The following is a 24809-nucleotide window of genomic DNA, read 5'->3' as shown; positions in this document are numbered from 1 at the left end:
AATAAGGGGGTGAGAGAATGACAAGAGAAAGAGACAGATGAGAGGGACTTCTCCTTTTAGTGGCTCTAATCAGCATCCAGGAAAAGGAGAGGAGATCTCATTTTGAATGGGAGCAGGCAAACCAATCAGAGATTGGTCAGTGCTAGCCAATCCAGTCACCCTTTGCCTTGATGACTTTGCGCACTCTTGCATTCTCTCAACCAGCTTCAAGAGGAATGCTTTTCCAACAGTGTTGAAGGTGTTCCCACATATGCTGAGCACTTGTTGGCTGCTTTTCCTTCACTCCGCGGTCCAAGTCATTCCAAACCATCTCAATTGGGTTGAGTTCGGAAGATTGTGGAGGCCAGGTCATCTGATGCAGCACTCCATCACTCTCCTTCTTGGTCAAATAGCCCTTACACATTCTGGAGGTGTGTTGGGTAATTGTCCTGCTGAAAAACAAATGATGGTCCCACTAAGCGCAAACTAGATGGGATGGTGTATCGCTGCAGAATGCTGTGGTAGCCATGCTGGTTAAGTACGCCTTGAATTGTAAATTAATAAATACATTTTTTTATGTAACTAGGCAAGTCAGTTAAGAACAAATTCTTATTTACAATGACGGCCTACCCCGGCCAAACCTGGACGACGCTGGGCCAATTGTGCGCCACCCTATGGGACTCCCAATCACAGCCGGATGTGATACAGCCTAATTTTGAACCAGGGACTGTAGTGACACCTCTTGCACTGAGATGCAGTGACTTAGACCGCTGCGCCACTCGGGAGCAAAGCACCCCCTCACCCTCACACCTCCTCCTCCATGCTTCACGGTGGGAACCACACATGCGGAAATCTGTCATTTGGACTCAACAGACCAAAGGACAGGTTTCCACTGGTCTAATGTCCATTGCTCGTGTTTCTTGGCCCAAGCAAGTCTCTTCTTATTATCAGTGTCCTTTAGTAGTGGTTTCTTTGCAGCCATTAGGCCATGAAGGTCTGATTCCTGCAGTCTCCTCTGAACAGTTGATGTTGAGATGTTTCTGTTACTTGAACTCTGTGAAGGATTTATTTGGGCTGCAATCTGAGGCTGGTAACTCTAATGAACTTATCCTTGACAGCAGAGGTAACTCTGGGTCGTCCTTTCCTGTGGCGGTCCTCATGAGAGCCAGTTTCATCATAGCGCTTGATGGTTTTTGCGACTGCACTTGAATAAACATTAAAAGTTCTTTCCGGATTGACTGACCTTCAGGTCTTAAAGTAATGATGGACTGTCGTTTCTCTTTGCTTATTTGAGCTGTTCTTGTCATAATATGGACTTGGTCTTTTACCAAATAGGGCTATCTTCTGTATACCACCCCTACCTTGTCACAACACAACTGATTGGCTCAAATGGATTAAGAAGGTTAATAAATTCCACAAATGTACTTTTAACAAGGCACACCTGTTAATTGAAATGCATTCCAGGTGACTACCTCATGAAGCTGGTTGAGAGAATGCCAAGAGTGTGCAAAGCTGTCATCAAGGCAAAGGGTGGCTACTTTGAAAAATCTCAAATATAAATATATTTTTTTAATTGTTTAACACTTTTTTTGGTTACTACATGATTCCATATGTGTTATTTCATGGTTTTGATGTCTTCACTATTATTCTACAATGTAGAGAATAGTCAAAATAATGAGTAGGTGTGTCCAAACCTTTGACTGGTACTGTATTTGGTCCCATATTCCTGCACACAATGACTACTGTACATCAAGCTTGTGACTCCACAAACTTGTTGGATGCATTTGCAGTTTGTTTTGGTTGTGTTTCAGATTATGTTGTGCCCAATAGAAATGAATGGTAAATAATGTATTGTGTCATTTTTAAATAATAATATATTTTTTTATTGTAAATAATATGTTTCTGAACACTTCTAAATTAATGTGGATGCTACCATGACTACAGATGATCATGAATAAATCATAAATTAGAATACGTGAGAAAGTTAGAGGGAAAAATATCATACCAAAAATATTAACATCACCTGTAATTGGTAAAGGTTAGCATGTCTAGCAAGGTTAAATTTCCAAGAAACTGAAGATCTCGTACAACGCTGTGTACTACTCCCTTCACAGAACAGCGCAAACTGGCTCTAACCAAAATAGAAAGAGGAGTGGGAGGCCCCGGTGCACAACTGATCAAGAGGACAAGTACATTGGAGAGTCACATGTCCGCAACTGGCAGCTTCATTAAATAGTACCCGCAAAACACCAGTCTCAACGTCAACAGTAAAGAGGTGACTCCGAGATGCTGGCCTTATCTCAAACTGGCCATTAAAAATAAAAGATTAAGATGGGCAAAAGAACACAGACACTGGACAGAGGAACTAGAAGGCCAGCATCCCAGAGTTGCATCTTCACTGTTGACATTGAGACTGGTGTTTTGCAGGTACTGTTAAATGAAGCTGCGAGCTGAGGACTTGTGAGGCGTCTGTTTCTCAAACTAGACATTCTACTGTACTTTTGCTCTTGCTCAGTTGTGCACCGGGGCCTCCCACTCCTCTTTCTATTCTGGTTAGAGCCAGTTTGCGTTGTTCTGTGAAGGGAGTAGTACACAGCGTTGTACCAGATCTTCAGTTTCTTGGCAATTTCTCGCATGGAATAGCCTTCATTTCTCAGAACAAGACTAAACTGACTAGTTTCAGAAGAAAGTTATTTGTTTCTGGCCATTTTGAGCCTGTAATCGAAACCACAAATGCTGATGCTCCAGATACTCAACTAGTCTAAAGAAGACCAGTTTTATTGCTTCTTTAATCAGGACAACAGTTTTCAGCTGTGTCAACATAATTGCAAAAGGGTTTTCTAATGATCAATTAGCCTTTTAAAATGATAAACCTGTAATTTGTCTAAACACCTTCAAATGGGGGGGGGGACGAGATTCATAAAGTGCTTTTATGTCTAAATAGAAAGTGACATTCTGTACTGTCACCTCATATTAAACGTTGGATCTCAAATCCAAAATGGTGGAGTATTATTCAGCTTCCCTGTCCAAATAAACACACTGTATACTGACTGTATACAATGTAACATCTGGCACAACACTCTAATAATGCACTTTCAAGGGAAAGTTTGTCAGTCGTGGGATAAGTAGAAATTGGGCATGTGGCCATACGTTTGGGCAAGCTGTGCCTCAGTGTAAACTAGTCAGATCCACTCATCGCTGATACTATATCAGCACAGCTCACAACTTACCTTCACTAGACGATCCAGACAGGTCCATGATGACGTACACCCTCCCCTCAGGCTCCAAGTCAATCTGGGAGAGAAGAACAAAACAGAACAAACTGTCAGCTTTCATACTGGAGTAGAAACACTGAATATGAAGTATAGTATGGTATGGAAACCCCCCCACCCCCCCACCACACACACACCGTTCTCTCTGAGGGTACTAACACTGCTACAGTAATGGCTAATATTCAGTATGGCCAAAGAGGAAGAGCTGAAGAGAGAGGGTTCACTCCCATCAAAATCTGTCCACGTGATAAGTGATAAGCAGACCGATAAGCAGACTGATAAGCAGACAACCTGCCTTCCCGCCATTGGGAAAACGACTCCCATTGTTAGGGAGGAAACAAGACCATCTCGTCATTACAGTATCTCTGGTATGGCTCTCAGGAGCTAGTGTGTGTGTGTGTGTGTGTGTGTGTGTGTGTGTGTGTGTGTGTGTGTGTGTGCAGTACTACAACGTGCATGCCCTTGGGTTGCTGAATACTGCAGTGTTTATATACTAAGACCAGGAAGAGTCCTGAGTGTGTTACATTGTAGCTTTGTGGACGGTATACATCCGTTCACCCACGGCCCTCTCTAAACCATACCCCCCCACCCACACACACTCTCGCCTATCGATTGCCAAGCCTGAGCTCAAGTCCCTGGGGGCTCTACTGGGCATAAGCAGATGAGATTGAGTTATGGTGTGTGTGTGTGTGTGTGTGTTAGCTCATCTCATAAGAGAGAGTGGGCAGGGATCGCGGCGGCTGGGGCTCAGAGAGTTTCTACCGGCAGCAGCCGCCCACGGCCCATCCATAATCCCCTTCTGCACAGTGCACAAAGACACACACACACAGACTGCACCCAGTAATTTCCTCATCTGGTCCTGTTTTGAGCACACACATTGCTGAGAATTGGTGCAATCTCCACCGCAGAGAGGACGTGGGCTTGGGCTATATACGAGGTGAAGGAGGGGGCGCTACAGTGACAAAATCCATCATTCTACCATAATGCATTCTAAAATGGGATATGGCAACATTTGCAGGTGTCAGAACTAGGCTGCAGCTATAGGTGGCTTTCACAGATTATATGCTACAATTATATAGATATTGCAGCCTTCACTAGCCACCCTAACACAATACAACACTCTAGCCTTCCTTCATCTCTCTCTCTTTCAGGTGCCCCAGATCCATCCATCAAACCCACAGCCAGCCCAGTAAATACAGCCCTTCTAGGGTACAGCAGTACCCCCCCCCCCCCCCCCCCCCCCCCCCGCAGCCTGGGGTAAAGTGCAGAACAAATAGGGCCCACACATGTGAGGTGTTGACTGCCTTGCAATCTCTCTCCCTCCATCTCTTCCTCTCTCTCCCTCCCTCCCTGGTAACCTGAGAAAGGTTCCGTGCCCCGGTGTAGTCGTCTGGAAGATGTGCAGTGTAAACAGACAAAAGGGAGAGAAAGACAGAGGAAGAAAAAGACGGAAGAAGAGAGACAGAGAGAGGGTGGAGTAGGCCTCTTCCCCAGCCTGCATGTTGGAACAATAGTCTTCCAGCAGTAGGTTAGACAATACATTCGTCTGTATTTGAGGCCACAGAAACACATAGAAATAGAACATAATAGATAGATCTCTACACTCTTAGAAAAAAAAGTTATATCTAGAACCTAAAAGAAGAACCGTTTGAAGAAACCTGTTTGGTTCCAGGTAGTGGTTTATTGGGATCCCTATTAACTTTTGCCAAAACAGCAGGTATTCTTCTTGGGGTCCACAAAAAAACATTAAACATGACAAGTAGAACCCTTTAGGTTCCAGATATAACTTTTTGGAGTTCCATGTAGAACGATTTCCACAGAGGGTTTTACATGGAACCCAAGAGTTCTACCTGGAATCATAAAGGGCTCAACCTGGACAGCAGAAGAACCCTTTCAGGACCCTTTTTGCTAAGAGTGTACTAAAGATGGATAGCCAAGAACAGGATGTAGGGCACTTTGTAGATCAGTGCTCTTGAAGTGCATTATGTAGAATGCAGACTGTGAGAGGGACAAGTATCCTATTCTTACTGCATAGTGCCTCCCCTCTCAGTGCTGTTGAGAAGGCTTCTGAGTGCTGCTCAGAAGATGATGTTGTTGTCCGGACGGAGTAGAGACAGAGCCATGGTGGAGTGGCGACATGTTTGTTATCCCGCCATGCGACCCCCGACTCCCCCCACCCCTGCCTCCTTTCCTGTGAGGTCACAGGCCTCCATTCATCAACAGCCTTCTGGGCACGCTCAGTCTCACAGGTGCAGTGGCCACTAAATATAGACGCCAGCTAAGGAAGGAAAGGCTGAGTGTGTGTGTGTGTGTGTGTGTGTGTGTGTGTGTGTGTGTATGTGTGTGTGAGAGAGAGAGAGAGAGAGAGAGAGAGAGAGAGAGAGAGAGAGAGAGAGAGAGAGAGAGAGAGAGTTTATGTGTGTCGTGTCCTGTGTATCTGAGTGGGTTCCAGAGAGAAAGCCAAATAGATGAGGATGTGTGTTGTGTATTTATATTTATATTTGTGTGGACTTGAACTGCATAGAACCACATCTTTATTCAGCAACAACAGTGCTTTACCACTATAGAGTGCTTTAGGCAAGAACAGTACATCATCTATTTTCACACTGAATATATGTGTTTAAGTTGCAGTATATTACATCAGTAGATACACAGACTACACACACTCTACAAGGTGTCGAAAGTATTACACAGGGATGCTGGCCCATGTTGACTCCAATGCTTCCCACAGTTGTGTCAAGTTGGCTGGAAGTCCTTTGGGTGGTGGAACATTCTTGGTACACACAGGAAACTGTAGAGGGTGAAAAACCAGCAGCGTAGCAGTTCTTGACACAAACTGGTGGCCTGGGACCTACTACCCCGTTTTGTCTTGCCCATTCACCCTCTGAATGGCACATGTAAACAATCCATGTCTCAAGGCTTAAAAACCCTTCTTTAACCTGTCTCCTCCCCTTAATCTTCATACTCCCGAGTGACGCCGTGGTCTAAGGCACTGTATTGCAGTGCTAAAGGCGTCACTACAGACCCTGGTTTGTTCACAGTCTGTGTCACAACCAGCTGTGATCAGGAGTCCCATGGGGCGGCGCACAATTGGCCCAGCGTCATCCAGGATAGGGGGGTTAGGCCGTCATTGTAAATAAGAATTTGTTCTTAAACTGACTTGCAGAAAGACTGTTTAGCTAGGTACAACAGAGTGAATCAGAAGACATTGCTTCTCATTCTAGTGCCATGACCAATACACTCAGAATGCTTGAATATCTTTGATTACTCATCCTATATATCAACCTCTTCAGGTGCAGCAGCACTCCTATACTCCTTGTAATGTGATGGCATCCCACGGGACACACAGTGGTTGAAAGTTTCCACGTCATTTAAATTAAATTACTCTGAACCAACGTGGAATAGATGCTGAATTTACGTCTTTGCCCAATGGGATTACATGTAGCCAGGGTGGGGGAGGAGAGGAGATGGCTAGGGGACCAGGAAATCAAATATATTTTTACAAAACGTTTAAAATAAATTAAAGCAGTGTTTCTTAATCCTGGTCCTGGGGACCCAAAGGGGTGCACATTTAGTTTTTCCCTAGCACTACACAGCTAGTACTACACACCTAGCACTACACACCTAGCACTACACACCTAGCACTACACACCTAGTACTACACACCTAGCACTACACACCTAGTACTACACACCTAGCACTACACACCTAGTACTACACACCTAGCACTACACACCTAGCACTACACACCTAGCACTACACACCTAGTACTACACACCTAGCACTACACACCTAGCACTACACACCTAGTACTACACACCTAGCACTACACACCTAGCACTACACACCTAGCACTACACACCTAGCACTACACACCTAGTACTACACACCTAGCACTACACACCTAGCACTACACACCTAGCACTACACACCTAGCACTACACACCTAGTACTACACACCTAGCACTACACACCTAGCACTACAAACCTAGTACTACACACCTAGCACTACACACCTAGCACTACACACCTAGCACTACACAGCTACGGTCTAATGGTCAACTCATCATCAAGCTTTGATGATTTGAATCAGGTGTTAGTGCTAGGTCAAAAACTAAAATGTGTACCCCTTTAGGTCCCCAGGACCAGGACTGAGAACCACTGAATTAAAGGAATTACAGTTCATACCTTTTTTTGTATACTTGTATACTTGTTTGTGTAATCAGAATACTTCAAAAACAAGTCTTGGAATTGAAATAGTAGGGGATATATTGTACATAGTACATATAGAAAATCAGAAACAGATATACTGAGATGAGATTCTTCTATAGTCATATTCAGCTTGTCAGTTGCTTTGTCTTTTCTGCCAGTACCCATATGAACAGACACTGACATGTTAGTGAGTGCTTTGAGTGCTGTACTCTAAACACAAGACACATTCATCCCCATTCAATGTCTCCTTCCACCAAGGTCATAGCTTTGTGTTTCTATATTAGTTTGAAGATTTTAATTTGAAATTCAGTTTAGTTCTGATCAGATTTACACATTTTTATCTAGCTTACATTTCATGGTTTTTATATTATTTCATTTCAGTTGTAGTTGTTGTGTTCGGGACACAAGTAGCCATATATGTGTTGTTAAGTGTTTTTTTTTATGTCCCTTCTTCATTTCACTTCATCTCAATATCTGCAACGTATCTGCAAGAGCACAGAACCACACACATGCACCAGAAAATGAAACTGTATAGTTTAAATGTCCAATCCAGCTGTTTTTATCTCAATATCAAATCATTTCTGGGTAACAATTAAGTACCTTACTGTGATTGTTTTCAATTAAAATGGTAAAAAAGAAACCAAAATAGCTTCGTAGCAAAGAGAAATTTGTCCAGCAAGAATTTTGCTAGGACTGTCTGGGAGTGGTCTGAGTGAGGAGGGGAAAAAGGAAAATGAGCTGTTATTGGCAGAGAGGTTTGGAACTCTATTTTTTATTGGTATACTTAAGCAATAAGGAACGAGGGGGTGTGGTATATGACCAATATACCATGGCTAAGGGCTGTTCTCATCATAACGGCATTATCATCATTTTCACAATTTCACAGTGTTATTCCAACCTCATAGTGTGGAAATATATATAAAATACAGGCTTTAATTCAATTTCTGTAGCTTTCACTTCATCCGGCTCTCTCACTCTCCTTCTCACTGTGCCTCTATGTCAGTTAGTGCTGCAAAAACTATAATGTCTTATGACCCTAGCAGTGTGTGTGGGTGCTTATATCTGTCTTATTTCACACATGTACAGTTGAAGTTGGAGGTTTACATACACTTAGGTTGGAGTCATTAAAAGTCGTTTTTCAACCACTCCACAAACTATAGTTTTGGCAAGTCAGTTAGGACATCTACTTTGTGCATGACACAAGTCATTTTTCAAACATTTGTTAACAGACAGATTATTTCACTTATAATTCACTGTATCACAATTCCAGTGGGTCAGAAGTTTACATACACTAAGTTGACTGCCTTTAAACAGCTTGGAAAATTCCAGAAAATGATGTCATGGCTTTAGAAGCTTCTGATAGGCTAATTGACATCATTTGAGTCAATTGGAGGTGTACCTGTGGATGTATTTCAAGGCCTTCCATCAAACTCAGTGCCTCTTTGCTTGGCATCATGAGGAAATCAAATGAAATCAGCCAAGACCTCAGAAAAACATTTGTAGACCTCCACAAGTCTGGTTCATCCTTGAGAGCAATTTCCAAACGCCTGAAGGTACCACGTTCATCTGTACAAACAATAGTACGCAAGTATAAACACCATGGGACCACACAGCCGTCATACCGCTCAGGAAGGAGATGCGTTCTGTCTCCTAGAGATGAACGTACTTTGGTGCGAAAAGTGCAAATCAATCCCAGAACAACAGCAAAGGACACTGTGAAGATGCTGGAGGAAACAGGTACAAAAGTATCTATATCCACAGTAAAACGAGTCCTATATCGACATAATCTGGCCGCTCAGCAAGGAAGAAGCCACTGCTCCAAAACCGCCATAAAAAGGCCAGACTACGGTTTGCAACTGCACATGGGGACAAAGATCATCCTTTTTGGAGAAATGTCCCCTGGTCTGATGAAACAAAAATAGAACTGTTTGGCCATAATGACCATCGTTATGTTTGGAGGAAAAAGGGGGATGCTTGCAAGCCGAAGAACACCATCCCAACCATGAAGCGCGGGGGTGGAAGCATCATGTGGTCGGGGTGCTTTGCTGCAGGAGGGACTGGTGCACTTCACAAAATAAATGGCATCATAAAGAAGGAAAATTATGTGAATATATTGAAGCAACATCTCAAGACATCAGACAGGAAGTTAAAGCTTGGTCGCAAATGGGTCTTCCAAATGGACAATGACCCCAAGCATCTGGAAAAATGGGTTAAGGACAACAAAGCCAAGGTATTGGAGTGGCCATCACAAAGCCCTGACCTCAATCCTATAGAAAATTTGTGGGCAGAACTGGAGGAGGCCTACAAACCTGAATCAGTTACACCAGCTCTGTCAGGAAGAATGGGCCAAAATTCACCCAACTTATTGTGGGAAGCTTGTGGAAGGCTACCCGAAACATTTGACCCAAGTTAAACAATTTAAAGGCAATGCTACCAAATACAAATTGAGTGTATTTAAACTTCTGACCCACGGAGTGTGGGGTCACAGCCAGGGTCAGCCATGATCAACGGCGAGCCTGGAGCAGTTATGGTTAAGTGCCTTGCTCAAGGGCACATTGACAGCTTTTCACCTTGTTGGCTCTGGGATTCGAACTAGTGACCTTTCGGTTACTGTTCCAACACTAACTGCTAGGCTACCTGTCACCCTATACACACACATTCTCCCTCCCTCCCTTGTCGGGGAGGCTGTTTTGTGAAAACACCTTGGGCTGAATGGCGTCTGTTAAAAGATGTTGACATATTTTCAGCAATCAACCATCAAACCCTGATGGTTTCATGCCTCTCCCTGGCATCTTTCATCAGAGACCTCTTATCTTCTCGCCTGTTCCTTACATCCCAAAATGTCCAACGACACCCTCCATCCCTCGCAATAAAGGAGCGATAAAGAGACACACGACTCCGTGTCTGTGGAAAAGCTCTTCAACTTTGCACCCCCCACCACCCTCATCTGTCTGTCTCTGTGTGTGTGTGTGTGTGTGTGTGTGTGTGTGTGTGTGTGTGTGTGTGTGTGTGTGTGTGTATTTATGCACAGTGTTGAGTCTTCAGAGGCTGTGGTAAGTCGCCCAAAAATAAAGGCCTTTGAGCATTCCTGCCTTCTTGTCTGAGTCTGTCTAAATGAGGACTGGCTCTGGCAGTGGAGTATCTCTGAGTCTGTCTAAATGAGGATTGGCTCTGGCAGTGAAGTATCTCTGAGTCTGTCTAAATGAGGATTGGCTCTGGCAGTGGAGTATCTCTGAGTCTGTCTAAATGAGGATTGGCTCTGGCAGTGAAGTATCTCTCCTTCCTGATAAAGTGGAAGTACATGACAGTGCTGTTCTCTATGGCTCTGGCCCACCCAACACCGTGCTAGAGAGGGGATAGTATTCTGAGGAGAATATCCACTACTGCACACACACACACACACACACACACACACACACACACACACACACACACACACACACACACACACACACACACACACACACACACACACACACACACACACACACACAACTGCATACAGTATTTGTTGCTCATTCATAGTGCTACAATGAGTCACACATTGAATAGTTCTTAGTTACAGTTTCTAGGTAATTTTCTCTTTCCTTTTTCTGTTTATTCTATTTGGTCTTTCTAGTCTGTTTATCGCTATTGTCAAAAACTGAATGAAGGGAACTGGGAGAGGGAGAGACAAAGAGGGGGGATAAAGAATGGAAGAGACAAAGAGAGAGGGAGAAAGAGAGAGGGAGAGAAAGAGAGCGAGCGAGAGAGAGGGGGGGGCAAGGTTACAGGAGCAGGGAGAACACAGAGCACATTGTGTTTTATCTCTGGCCTCAGTGACAGTGTGCACCCGAAGAGTGACACACACCAGAGCCTTCTCTCTCTCTCTCTCTCTCACACACACACACACACACACACACACACACACTTTTAAAAAAACACACACGCCCTGTGAAACACACAAACACGTTGAAAAGCACTCATACACTCACCAGAGCCCCCTATGAATCCTCACAGAGACACACACGTGTATTGTGATATAGAATGTATCATTGCAATTTCAAATACTGTAGTATTTCTTTATGGTAATCACATTCAGTTAGAAAGGGATGCATGTGAAATTCAACCAACTGAGTTGATGTGGTAGTGACCTCTTACCCAGATTAGCTTTGGCAAGAAGCCATTTTCAAAGCGTCAATCAATCATAATTTGCAATTAGCGATCAAGGCACAGGCTATACAAGTGAAACAGTACAACTGCTGTCTAAAAAACAACAGCTATCACGCATGGCAGGCTATACTTTAATTATAATAAGATGATTCAGAATACAGACCCCATGAATATCTGTTGATTTTCTGTTGGAAAACAACACTTTTTGTATTGATTTTTTATTTAACATTTATTTAACTAGTCAAGTCAGTTAAAAACCAATTCATATTTACAATGACAGCCTACCCCGGCCAAACCCTCCCCTAACCCGGACGACACTGGGCCAATTGTGTGCAGCCCTATAGGACTTCCGATCACGGCTGGTTGTGATACAGCCCGGGCTCAAACCCGGGTCTGTAGTGATGCCTCTAGCACTGAAATGCAGTGCCATAGACCGCTGTGTCCCTCAAGGAACCCACATGTTGTAAAGGAGGAAATAAACTGTAAAGTACAGCCAACTGATTTGCCATCGTAAGCCTTTCGTGTGTGTATGTCTGTGTTTGTGTGCGCACACAGATCAAAACTGGGGATGGCAACACAGAAATGACTCTGGTGATATGCTGAAGGAAAACTGCAGCAGTGTGTGCAGTGAAAACACATGCCCAGTTGCACACAAAGTCAAAGGAAGAGCGAATAAAACACCAAATTTTAAATTGTTTACATTTCAAGCATGTCTCCGGGGTCCTTTTTCAAACAGCACTTCACTTCAAAGTCAATTAGTGTGATGAAGACGTTTCTATTAGCATGGAACAAAATTCCACCATCATCTCAACCCTAACACACACGCTAACACAGTTCTACAAAACAGACATAAACACTTGAGACCCGGGGAGCTTGCCTCAGTGGACCCTCTGAGAGATACGCCAGGAGACGTTACACACACACACAAACACGGATGGGCGCACGCACACACAACTAACTGAAACACACAATCTGGCCACCCTGCTGTGTGTCAGCAGAGAGTAGTTCAAGGTTGGGGATTGGCCTGGCTCCTGCAGCTAATGCACTCACACCAGCCAGAACAGAACAGAACAGAACACAGCTCTAGAAGCCAAGACTGGGCCTGCATCTAAACACTAGGGACAGGAGAAGCATACAAGAAACACATACACACATACAGTTGAAGTCGGAAGTTTACATACACTTAGGTTGGAGTCATTAAAAGTCGTTTTTCAACCACTCCACAAATTTCTTGTTAACAAACTATAGTTTTGTCAAGTCGGTTAGAACTTCTACTTTGTGAATGACACAAGTAATTTTTCCGACAATTATTTACAGACAGATTATTTCACTTCTAATTCACTGTATCACAATTCCAGTGGGTCAGAAGTTTACATACACTAAGCTGATTGTGCCTTTAAAGAGCTTGGAAAATTCCAGAAAATTATGTCATGGCTTTAGAAGCTTCTGATAAGCTAATTGACATCATTTGAGCCAATTGGAGGTGTACCTGTGGATGTATTTCAAGGCCTACCTTCAAACTCAGTGCCTCTTTGCTTGACATCATGGGAAAATCAAAGTAAATTAGCCAAGGCCTCAGAAAAAAATGGTAGACCTCCACAAGTCTGGTTCATCCTTGGGAGCAATTTCCAAATGCCTGAAGGTACCACTTTCATCTGTACAAACAATAGTACGCAATTATAAACACCATGGGACCACGCAGCCATCATACCGCTCAGGGAGGAGATGCGTTCTGTCTCCTAGAGACAAACTTACTTTGGTGTGAAAAGTGCAAATCAATCCCAGAACAACAACAAAGGACCTTGTGAAGATTCTGTAGGAAACAGGTACAAAAGTATCTATGTCCACAGTAAAACGGGTTCTATATCGACATAACCTGAAAGGCCACTCAGCAAGGAAGAAGCCACTGCTCCAAAACCGCCATAAAAAGCCAGACTATGCTTTGCAACTGCACATGGGGACAAAGATCGTACTTTTTGGAGATATGTCCTCTGGTCTGAGGAAACAAAAATAGAACTGTTTGGCCATAATGACCATCGTTATGTTTGGAGGGAAAAGGGGGAGGCTTGCAAGCCTAAGAACACCAACCTAACTGTGAGGCACAGGTGTGGCAGCATCATGTTGTGGGGGTGCTTTGCTGCAGGAGGGATTGATGTACTTCACAAAATAGATGGCATCATGAGAAAGAAAATTATGTGGATATATTGAAGCAACATCTCAAGACATCAGTCAGGAAGTTAAAGCTTGTTTGCAAATGAGTCTTCCAAATGGACAAAGTATACTTCCAAAGTTGTGGCAAAATGGCTTAAGGACAACAATGTCAAGGTGTTGGAGTGGCCATCACAAAGCCCTGACCTCAATCCTATAGAAAATGTGTGGGCAGAACTGAAAAAGCGTGTGCGAGCAAGGAGGCGTACAAACCTGACTCAGTTACACCAGCTCTGTCAGGAGGAATGGGCCAAAATTCACCCAACTGATTGTGGGAAGCTTGTGGAAGGCTACTTGAAACATTTGATCCAAGTTAAACAATTTAAAGGCAATGCTACCAAATACTAATTGAGTGTATGTAAACTTCTGACTCTAAATAAATAAATAAAAGCTGAAATAAATAATTCTCTCTACTATTATTCTGACATTTCACATTCTTAAAATAAAGTGGTGATCCTAACTGACCTAAGAGGGAATTTTTACTAGGATTATATGTCAGGAATTGTGAAAAATTGAGTTTAAATGTATTTGGCTAAGGTGTATGTAAACTTCCGACTTCATCGGTACATACATACACACTCTTCTCACCCCTCAACACATTCTGTCCTCTTCCACAACCAGCCAGAGAGTGCTAATTATACCTCATTACCCCAACAAGGCTGACCTGTTTGGAGATACGGTGTGTGTGTGCCCTACTGCGTATGAGAGCAATGCTTTTTGGGTAGGGTGAGGGAGGCCATCCATTAAAAGCAGTGTAGAACCGTGACTATAGGACCTAGGTCTTCCGAGGGACCAAAACTTTTCCAATATGTTGAATCAAACCAAAAAAATCAAGAATATAACATATAAATATATATAAAACATAGCATCATGTAATGAGCCCGACATGATATGTTCTGTAGTCAGACCTATCTAGTTCTACAGAAGAGGGAACAATGCTTTTTTATGACATTATGAATGAATGAAACAGGCTGGCCGCGCTTCAGACAGAACCGGCATGGACCCAACACGATTACACAACTCAAGGAAGCCAACATCACTATCACACTACCACCAATAGCGACAACAACAGTGTCACATCAAAGGTGACAGGCTCATGGTGCTGAAATGACAGCGACTGTAATACCTGTGGTGCTGGTATTACCTGTGGTCCATGGTGCTGAAGGAGAGACCATTTTGGTCAAACACATAGACACGGCTGATAGACAGGAGACAGCAGTCACACACAGCATCATGTTAAAGAATAAGGAGCCCATTCACTCCAGTAGGCCCCATGAAATCATGACAATACAAAAGCGCACTTAATGTCCAAAATGAAATGAACAAACCAGCTATAACTTCCCATTGCAAATATATTTGATCACGTTCATCATACTAACCGGCGATCTAAAGTTTAAATGCAACCATGTTTCACAGTCAATATTTCCAAAGAGCTAACAGCAAGAGATAGTGTAGCTAACAGCAAGAGATAACCTAGCTAACAGCAAGAGATAGCCTAGCTAACAGCAAGAGATAGTGTAGCTAACAGCAAGAGATAGTGTAGCTAACAGCAAGAGATGGTGTAGCTAACAGCAAGAGATAGTGTAGCTAACAGCAAGAGATAGTGTAGCTAACAGCAAGCCGGCTGCAACAGAAAACAGTGCCACGAACCAGATGATGATCATTTGTAGACTAAGTTTGAAACTGGAGTAAAAAGTACATTACTTTCTTTAGGAATGTAGTGAAGTAAAGGTTGTCAAACATATATATAGTGAAGTACAAATACCCCCAAAAAACGACTTAATTAGTACTTTAAAGTATTTTTACTTAAGTACTCTACACCACTGCTGTTTTATGAATTCATGATCTCTTGTGCTCTCAATAGTGACATGTCCAGACCTTTGAGAATCACTTTTTTTTACAGCCCCACCCATTGCAAGTCAAAATGCCATTGGTTAATTCCACTGTTACTCCAAAATTCTGCTTTAATACAGTTGAATGACAGCTTCTGAAATCTTAGCCAATGGCTACCTGAGACCACCAAAGAAAATCCTGATTGGAAACATTTTTCTATTGCGTATTAACCCTTTTCTTTCCAACACAAACTGATGAGATTAAATCAGAAAATCATTACAATTTTTGTAAATATGTAATAGAAATATAGGCCTTATCTGAAGGCCTAGAAGGCTCTGATGGTTCCTCACCGATTAAAAGAGTAAACTGTTAAATATTCAATAAGCTCTCTATGCACATACAAGCACACACACAAGTACACACACAATCACACACACACACACACACATACACACACACACACACACACACACACACACACACACGCACGCACACACACACACACACACACACACACACACTCTTCTGTCAGTGGCCACTCATCCCTGTCCCCCCTCGACAGCCATGTCAGTCTTTCACTAATTTGTCCCTGCTGAATAAATAATGCAGCACCTTTTGCCAGAAAGCAGCTCAAGTGACTGGACAGCTATCCGCTGGAAATCAGGCAGACCCTAAAGACATCTGAGGAGTAGACAAATAATACACAGTGCTGACCACAAACTAAAATCCCAACATTTTGCAGAAAATAAACAATGGCAGCCATTGTAGCCTTACAAAAAAGGTCTGTCGCTTCACATAACACTGACCGGAAAACACTGGCTTAGGTGAAAGCAGAATGGAATATGTCCACAGGAAACGTGCTTTCACCTATCCCATTCTTTAACATCAGAGATGAAAGACAAGGAGATTAGGAGCGAAAACCACTTTAGACTATTAAGACACACCCAAGAGATGGACCCCTCCCTCCCTGTCTATGGGTTTCTAACCACATGCCTGTGACATTTACTTCCTCGTCTGCCCAGCATCACACACCCGGGCTGTCCAATACTTCAGAGATGAAAAGCCAACGTGTCAGTCTTACTACCACACTACTGATTGACACTGCCAGCCAGCTGCTTTCCAGGAAGTCACTCTTTCACTTGCATTGGCAATGTAAACATGTGTTTTCCCTGCCAATAAAGCCCTTTGAATATAACGTAATTTAATCGAGGGGGGTGTGGGGGTGGGGGGGGGGGGGGGGGGGGGGGGGGGTGACACATCCGTTGATGTCACGTTGAGCTCCAACTGCTCCACAATGTCATGTTGCTGTTGCGAGCTAAAATGTAATCTTGGATTAATTTCCTCTGAAACTGAATTCTAATCTTGTAAAGAGAGTGGTTTTAGAGCACAACCTGGCAGGTGTTGGCGGGACGGTGGGGACAGTCACAGGGCGATGGGGATGTCAGTTATATAAGTGAGAACAGGACATAAGCCTGTCCACACACTGAATAGAGTGAATAGATGATTAGGAATGTATGCCTTTAGTGTGATGCTCTATAATGTACATTGCTCCCCCACGGCAAGCCCAGCCCAGACCCAGGAGACCCTCTGGGTGTGTCTGACAGTGCAGGCTTTCTGAGGGCGACGGGGAGAGGAAACCAGGCCTGTCCATTAAGCTGTTTGGCTAATTAGAGTTTCTCGTTAGTGTGAGACCTGGGAACCTGGAACAGATTCCATGATACAGGGGATCAACGAGTGCATGGACTCTGTCCTTTCTCCTCTCTCTCACTGACGTCTCATTCTGTTCTACAATCCATCCTTTCCTCCTTCTCTTAATCTCTTTCTTGCTCTCTCCTCCCGCTCTCTCCATCTCTGTCATTTCACACTGTTCCCCAATCCCTCCTTTCCACTCTCTTTCTCTCTCTGAGTGAGAGGTAGTCCTCCCACTCCCATCTGTCATCACTGTTTCCTCAGCACAGCACTGACCATTCACACAAGACATGAATGCTATTGCCAAGATTCACACACAACACACACATTAGCCAAATCTGTACGTCCAGCAAAGGAGTGTATCTGCATAAGACAGTGTGTGTATGACTAGAAACTGCTAAGTGCTTTTATCATACAGACAGATATTCAAGATATACACGTATGTCAGAATTAATTTTAGAGAATGTTATCATATGAAGCCTCCCTCTAAGGTTACTCCCACACATACCTCAGTCTCTCTCTCTCCATCTCTCTCTATTCCTCCATCCATCATCTTCCTATCCTCAGCGTGAAAGGAGGAGAGTGGTATGAGCCACCCACATCCATCTGCCATCACAACTTCCTCCAACCCTGACAATTACCATACAGACCAGGGTTTCCGTTAGCTGGTAATTGCTGTCTTTTGGCCACCCAAAAAATTAAAAAGCTGATAAATCAAATTGTTGCAGGCCAAATTGCCCGGGAGAAAAAACAACATTAGGCAGACTATCAGCGCGTCACCCACCACTTGACAATGTGAGCTGGAGGCCATATGCATTTTAAAACAAACCTAATTGTTTGAAACCTGCATGTTTTATTTCATATTATGAGGCATGTCTTACCTTGCTTGAAAATCCGACCACAGAAATGTGGAGGAAATGATTTTATAAAGACCTCATAGGCGGCGCCTGAGTTTCAAGTTTGGGGAAGCATACAATGTATCCTACCATTTCCACCAATCTGCGTGTCAGGTATGATTTTCATATGTGCATTAATTTCAATAATACTGTTTTCGTTTCTCACAATCATTGTCACGTGGTTAATCATAAAAACGTAATTAAAATGATCAAATATCAAAGTTAAATTCAACTAATGTGAGAGCACCAGCCTCTGCCATTTGGACACATACATCTTAATCATTGGCGGCTAGATAGCATAAATGAGTGCATGGAACTCAGAGATTGCCAATGCAGCCGTTGGCCTACAACTTCCATTGTCAACTAAGTAAAAATACATAAAACCCACAAATAAAAACAGCAGAAAATATATTCTGGTTCTTTCAATCACATCTCTCTACTCATTCTGTCTGCCTCCTTTTCTATTTGTCTTGACTTGAGCTATCACTAGTGAAGTGCAACATTGTATCAACTAGCCTATTCCAGGCCCTCAGAGTTTCCCACTCCAGTTTTTGATCATATAAATAATATTTTTCTCTTTCACACTGAGGCTTGGTGATTATCGAGGGGGTGAAAGTTAGAAAGATTTTTCTAGGCCTACTGTGAGGAACTATTAGGCTGTAAGTGGTGGACGTCGTGACTAATCAGAAATCAAACATCACCAAATGGGCACTGGCGTGCAGCAGGCCAGGTAGGCTACTTCTTATGCGTGCTCAGGCTTATGCACCCCCTCGTCATTAACAAGACAGAGAAACCTGACAAAGCTCATTACTCACACGGGGTTCTCCAAGCAAAAGACAACGAAAAAATGGACAACTCGTAAATTATAGTTATGAAATAAACCAAAACTTGTGTGTAGCAGGTTGTGAACTCTGCAATCTACGTTTCCACTCCGAGAATGAGAACGCTAAATGACTGTAGACCAAATACAAATGCATTAACACAAGTGTACACTACCGTTCAAAAGTCTGGGGTCACTTAGAAATGTCCTTGTTTTTGAAAGAGAAGCACATTTTCTGTCCATTAAAATTACATCAAATTGATCAGAAATACAGTGTAGACATTGTTAATGTTGTAAATGACTATTGTAGCTGGAAACGGCAGATATTTTATGGAATATCTACATGGGTGTAGGCCCATTATCAGCAACCATCACTCCTGTGTTCCAATGGCATGTTGGAATTTTAAAAGGCTAATTGATCATTAGAAAACCCTTTTGCAATTATGTTAGCACAACTGAAAACTGTTGTACAGATTAAAGAAGCAATAAAACTGTCCTTCTTTAGACTAGTTTTATTTTACCTTTATTTAACTAGGCAAGTCAGTTAAGAACAAACTCTTATTTTCAATGACGCCTAGGAGCAGTGGGTTAACTGCCTTGTTCAGGGGCAGAACAACATGTTTTTACCTTGTCAGCTCGGGGATTCGATCTTGCAACTTTTTGGTTACTAGTCCAAGGCTCAAACCACTAGGCTACCTGCCGCATCCCGGAGTTGCCGCTTCACTGTTGATGTTGAAACTGGTGTTTGGCGGGTACTATTTAAGGAAGCTGCCAGTTGACGACTTGTGAGGCGTCTGTTTCTCAAACTAGACACTCTAATGTCCTCTTCCTCAGTTGTGCACCGGGGCCTCCCACTCACCTCCCTCCCACCTCTTTATATTCTGGTTAGAACCAGTTTGTGCTGTTCTGTGAAGGGAGTAGTACACAGCGTTGTACCAGATCTTCAGTTTCTTGGCAATTTCTCGCATGGAATAGCCTTCATTTCTCAGAGCAAGAATAGACTGATGAGTTTCAGAAGAAAGTTATTTGTTTCTGGACATTTTGAGCCTGTAAACGAACTCACAAATGCTGATGCTCCAGATACTCAACTAGTCCGAAGGCCAGTTTTATTGCTTCTTAAGTCCGTTTTCAGCTGTGCTAACATAATTGCAAAAGGGTTTTCTAATGATCAATTAGCCTTTTAAAATGATAAACTTGGATTAGCTAACACAACGTGCCATTGGAACACAAGAGTGATGGTTGCTGATAATGGGGCTTTGTAATGCCGATGTAGATATTCCATAAAAAATCTGCTGTTTTCAGCTACAATAGTAATTTACAACATTAACAATGTCTACACTGTATTTCTGATCAATTTGATGTTATTTAATGTACCAAAAATGTGCTTTTCTTTCAAAAACAAGGACATTTCTAAGTGACCCCAAACTTTTGAACAGTAATGTATGTAACCAACTGATAGGGATTAGCGGTACAATTACTATTGGTGACCTATGTAATTGGGAATTGATAGAAATAAACAATCAAAGGGCAAACAATTCACATGAAACAATGAATGCGCATGAATTTGAGGGAGACAGCTGAGTGGATTCTGGAGATAGACATACCTATAGGCCATCTTCTCCACACACCCCTCCCCTTCTTCTTGTCTCAACATTTGAAATGATGCTCAAGACACATTATCTTCACACATATTTTAGATGGTTTTCACTGACAGCCGCAAGTCGATGACCAGCTAGGACTTTTACCACACGCGCTGCCTATGAAAGACCTCATTTGCCATTTCTCTCCTGTTCTATTGGTTTTCATATCAACTTCCTTCCATTGTCCAGAAGCCAAATGCACAATCTTAGTCATATTACCAACCCATGATAGTTGTTGCATCTTTAGATTCGGCCTGTTTCTACATTTCTAATTGAGATGTTCATCTCTGTCATATACTGCTAGCATCTGATTCACTGTTTAGAATGGTGTTTTACCTTTTTCCCCTGAATTGCATTTTTGCAAATGTTTGAAAATGTTGTTTTATTGCCTGCTTCATTACAACAGTTGTTTTGTTAAGACGGATTACCGTAATCTCAATGTGATTTCTGTCATTCTGTACACCGTGGGTGGATGCCCTAATGGGTTACACACCTAATGCTTATGTGTCCATTCATTTTCTCAAATGTCCGGTAAATGAAAATCTTCCCGGTCACGTTGTCTGGTGAAACATTTTCCTAATGGAAACCCTGATACAGACACACACACACACACACACACACACACACACACAAATCCCTCCATAAACTCATCTGACATTGTATCTTTTACAGTCTTATTCTGGGTCAACTCCTAGGGCTGGGAATTGCCAGGTGCTCACAATTCTCACAATTCTATGTATATTGTGATTCGATACTGCAATTGTATTGCGATTTGATGTTCCAAACATATTGTTCACTATACATGCATGTCTGCTGCAGAGAGACAGATGAGAGCATGAGAAAATGAGTTTTGATCAGTCATGGATAAAATTCTGAAAACATGTTGGCTCACTATTCAAAAATAAGATGGAGAACAAGCTATAGGATGAGAAATACAGGAGTTTTGGTGCAGGTATAGCCGACTGTACCTGCACCAAAACCTGCTAACTAACGCTACCAAGCAACGAACAAAAGTCAAAGTATTGCTATACAGTAATATCCTCCAAAATATTATTGCGCTATGTATGTGTATTGATTTTTCCCCCCATCACTATCAACTCCCACATCTTTCTAACATTAGTTACTCTTCCAGCCCACCCTAGCATTGTGGACAGAGCTAGCCGGAGGGGTTCTATCTGGTGCAGCAGAGTGAGCTGATCTGATGGAGACAGGTCACACCTGCTGAAAGGTCAAAGGTCAGTTTGACATCCATTACTCTCCCAAATGGCCCACAGCCAAACCTGTCCTCTACTGGCCAAATACAAGGACACTTTTCTGGCACAATTCACACTCCACCATGAAGACTGAAAATCTATAAGTGACATGTCTGATGATGCTATGGTAATAGACAGGACTTCTCATTTCCATTGAATATGCTCTTAAAACCTAGACATCTATGTCAGCAATGCGTTTGATCTTGTTTCTAAACGAAGGATATCAGACCACATTAAAATAGACTCATAAAATGTCTCCTAAACATAAATGGGACTCCCTCTAAGTGCATTAGGAAAGTTTACAACAGTGACAAGGGTTAATGACCAACGGCTACATTTTAATAAGACATAATCACAGGCTGACAGTTGAGAGTGTTCCCGACACACACACATAGTCACATTCCACCACAGAGGAATACATACTGTGTGTGTACTGTGTGTGTTAAAGAGAGATGAGAGGACCTAAGTGGAGAACACTGTATCTCTGTTCTTATGTTTTGATGTGTGTTTGTTTCTATGTGAACAAGTATACAGAATGTGTGTTGGAGGGGCTGCTATCACATGTACCACAAGCAAACAGGAGTTCATGTGTCCTCAGGGTCCTAAGGTACTGTATCATCAGGTGACCTACCATCACCCTTAACAACTGTATGTCCCCCACCACCTTCTCTACATCTTTTCAATACTATGCCATCTGCCTGTCACAAGACCTAAATGCTGCCCTGACCTGGTTTGCTCCAGAAATATTATATTAGACAATCAGGAGGCAGTGTTAGCAAAAGCCCGGCTCATGTCCTCAGATACACTGATACTGTATATCTGCCAATCATAAAACAGAGGCAGGCCCTGCCTTCCATCCTCACAGCAGCCGTACACTTGTCCTCTTTTACTGAACTCAAAATCAAAAGCTCTACTTCCTAGTCTTCCCACTATTTAATCCTCTCAGATATGGCTAGGGAGTAGGGGGGCTGGGGCTGATTTGGAATTCAGCATTTCTTCCCCAGGGCTTGCTCCCTCTCAGGGGATCCACTCTTCACAACTTCCTGTGCCGAGAAGATGGGGAGGGGGGGTTTCTCTCCTCACTTCCTGTTTGTGAGGATGCAGAGTTTCTTTTTTTAAGCCAATGTGGTGTGGACCAGAAACAAGGAGCATGGAGATTGTGAGAGATGACTATAGGAGCTGAGAGTGGACTTTGGAGTGGGCTGTTGAAAGAGCTGGAACAAGAATAGGCTTTATATTGTGTAACACATTCCCAGTCCATGAACTCACAGTGGTAGCCTACAGAAGTTGGTTAGTTGGTTGGTTTTAAAGTTATTTAAAGGCTGCAGATATTTGTCTCGCAGGTGTCCATCTCTACTCTACCACCTCACTTGTCCTTTTTTTGTTCATTCATCTGACTTCCTGTCATCTTCTGTTGTTTGAGGAACTTAACTAAACATGCCAGATAAACAATAGAGCATCCTGCTCTACTGAGGTCCATGTCAGCACGTTTAGGAGGCAAACCTTTTCCCCAGGACCATCTGGGAAAATGATGTCAAAAACTAGATAGACTATCACGTGTACTGAGTGATATGAAATCAGGCGCAAATGCACAAATACATTAGGTGTCTGTTGTTGTTTTGAAATCAATCAAATCTCAATCAATCTCGTAAAAGGTTCCATTCAATTAATGGAAAAGGATTTTCTATCTCCATGCCTCTCTCTGTCTGCTATTCTATATGTAGTGCGTGCCAGGAGTACGATAGGGCAAAAAGACAGGGAGTGTTTTTTGGTGTTTTTCATAATATTGCCGAACTGCAAGTCATCCTTTCATCCCATCTATCGTGGGATTCCAGAAAGCCTTTAACTAGTTTCACTAGAGGTTTGTAGAGGAGAAGAAAACTTTAGAGGACTATAACACAAGCAAGTATAGCTGACTGTCCCTCTCTCTTCTCCATCTCTCTCCCTTTCTCCCTTCCTACCTCTTCCAATTTCTTTCTCTCCGCACTCTCTCTCTGGGAAGTAAACTTGGAGAGTGAAAACAGGAAGTGGAGCCTACCGTGTGACTCAAACGCACCGCTGGTATTTTTAGTTGCAGCCCCCAGCCAGTTTCCGCCGGGCCACAGAGAGGACACTGCTGTCCGCTCCTCTACAGCGTCCCACTGGGAAACAGGGTCAACTATGAGAAAGGGTCCTGTCACTTCTGACACTAGCTGACTGTAACATACAATATAGCTCCCAAACAACTCGCCAGTCACGCCGCTGAGCTCAACTCAACTACTCTGACCTATCTGTCAGTCTACTCTACACCACAAGTGGCAACACCCTAAACTAGAGGTCGACCGATTAATCGGAATGGCCGATTAATTAGGGCCGATTAAAAGTTTTCATAACAATCGGAAATCGGTATTTTGGGGCTCCAATTTGCCGATTTTTTTTATTTTTTATACCTTTATTTAACTGGGCAAGTCAGTTAAGAACACATTCTTATTTTCAATGACGGCCTAGGAACGGTGGGTTAACTGCCTCGTTCAGGGGCAGAACGACAGATTTTCACCTTGTCAGGTCGGGAATCCAATCTTGCAACCTTACAGTTAACTAGTCCAACGCTATAACGACCTGCCTCTCTCTCGTTGCACTCCACAAGGAGACTGCCTGTTACGCGAATGCAGTAAGCGAAGGTAAGTTGCCAGCTAGCATTAAACGTATCTTATAAAAAACAAACAATCATAATCACTAGTTAACTACACATGGTTGATGATATTACTAGATATTATCTAGCGTGTCCTGCGTTGCATATAATCTGACTGAGCATACAAGCATACAAGTATCTGACTGAGCGGTGGTAGGCAGAAGCAGGCGCGTAAACATTCATT

General features: G+C 42.9%; 1 protein-coding gene across 1 annotated transcript in view; it reads right to left on the bottom strand.

The window, feature by feature from the left end:
• The window catches only part of LOC110499309 (protein kinase C epsilon type), a 152892-nt gene that overhangs the window by 105871 nt on the left and 22212 nt on the right, over positions 1 to 24809 (bottom strand). The window contains exon 2 of the mRNA XM_036956130.1: positions 3210 to 3273. Coding sequence (XP_036812025.1) covers positions 3210 to 3273 — 64 coding nt within the window. The remainder of the gene's footprint in view (positions 1 to 3209; positions 3274 to 24809) is intronic.

The sequence above is a fragment of the Oncorhynchus mykiss genome, chromosome 20 (assembly GCF_013265735.2).
Source record: "Oncorhynchus mykiss isolate Arlee chromosome 20, USDA_OmykA_1.1, whole genome shotgun sequence".
Lineage (NCBI taxonomy): Eukaryota > Metazoa > Chordata > Actinopteri > Salmoniformes > Salmonidae > Oncorhynchus > Oncorhynchus mykiss.
This window is presented reverse-complemented; position numbering and strand designations above follow the sequence as displayed.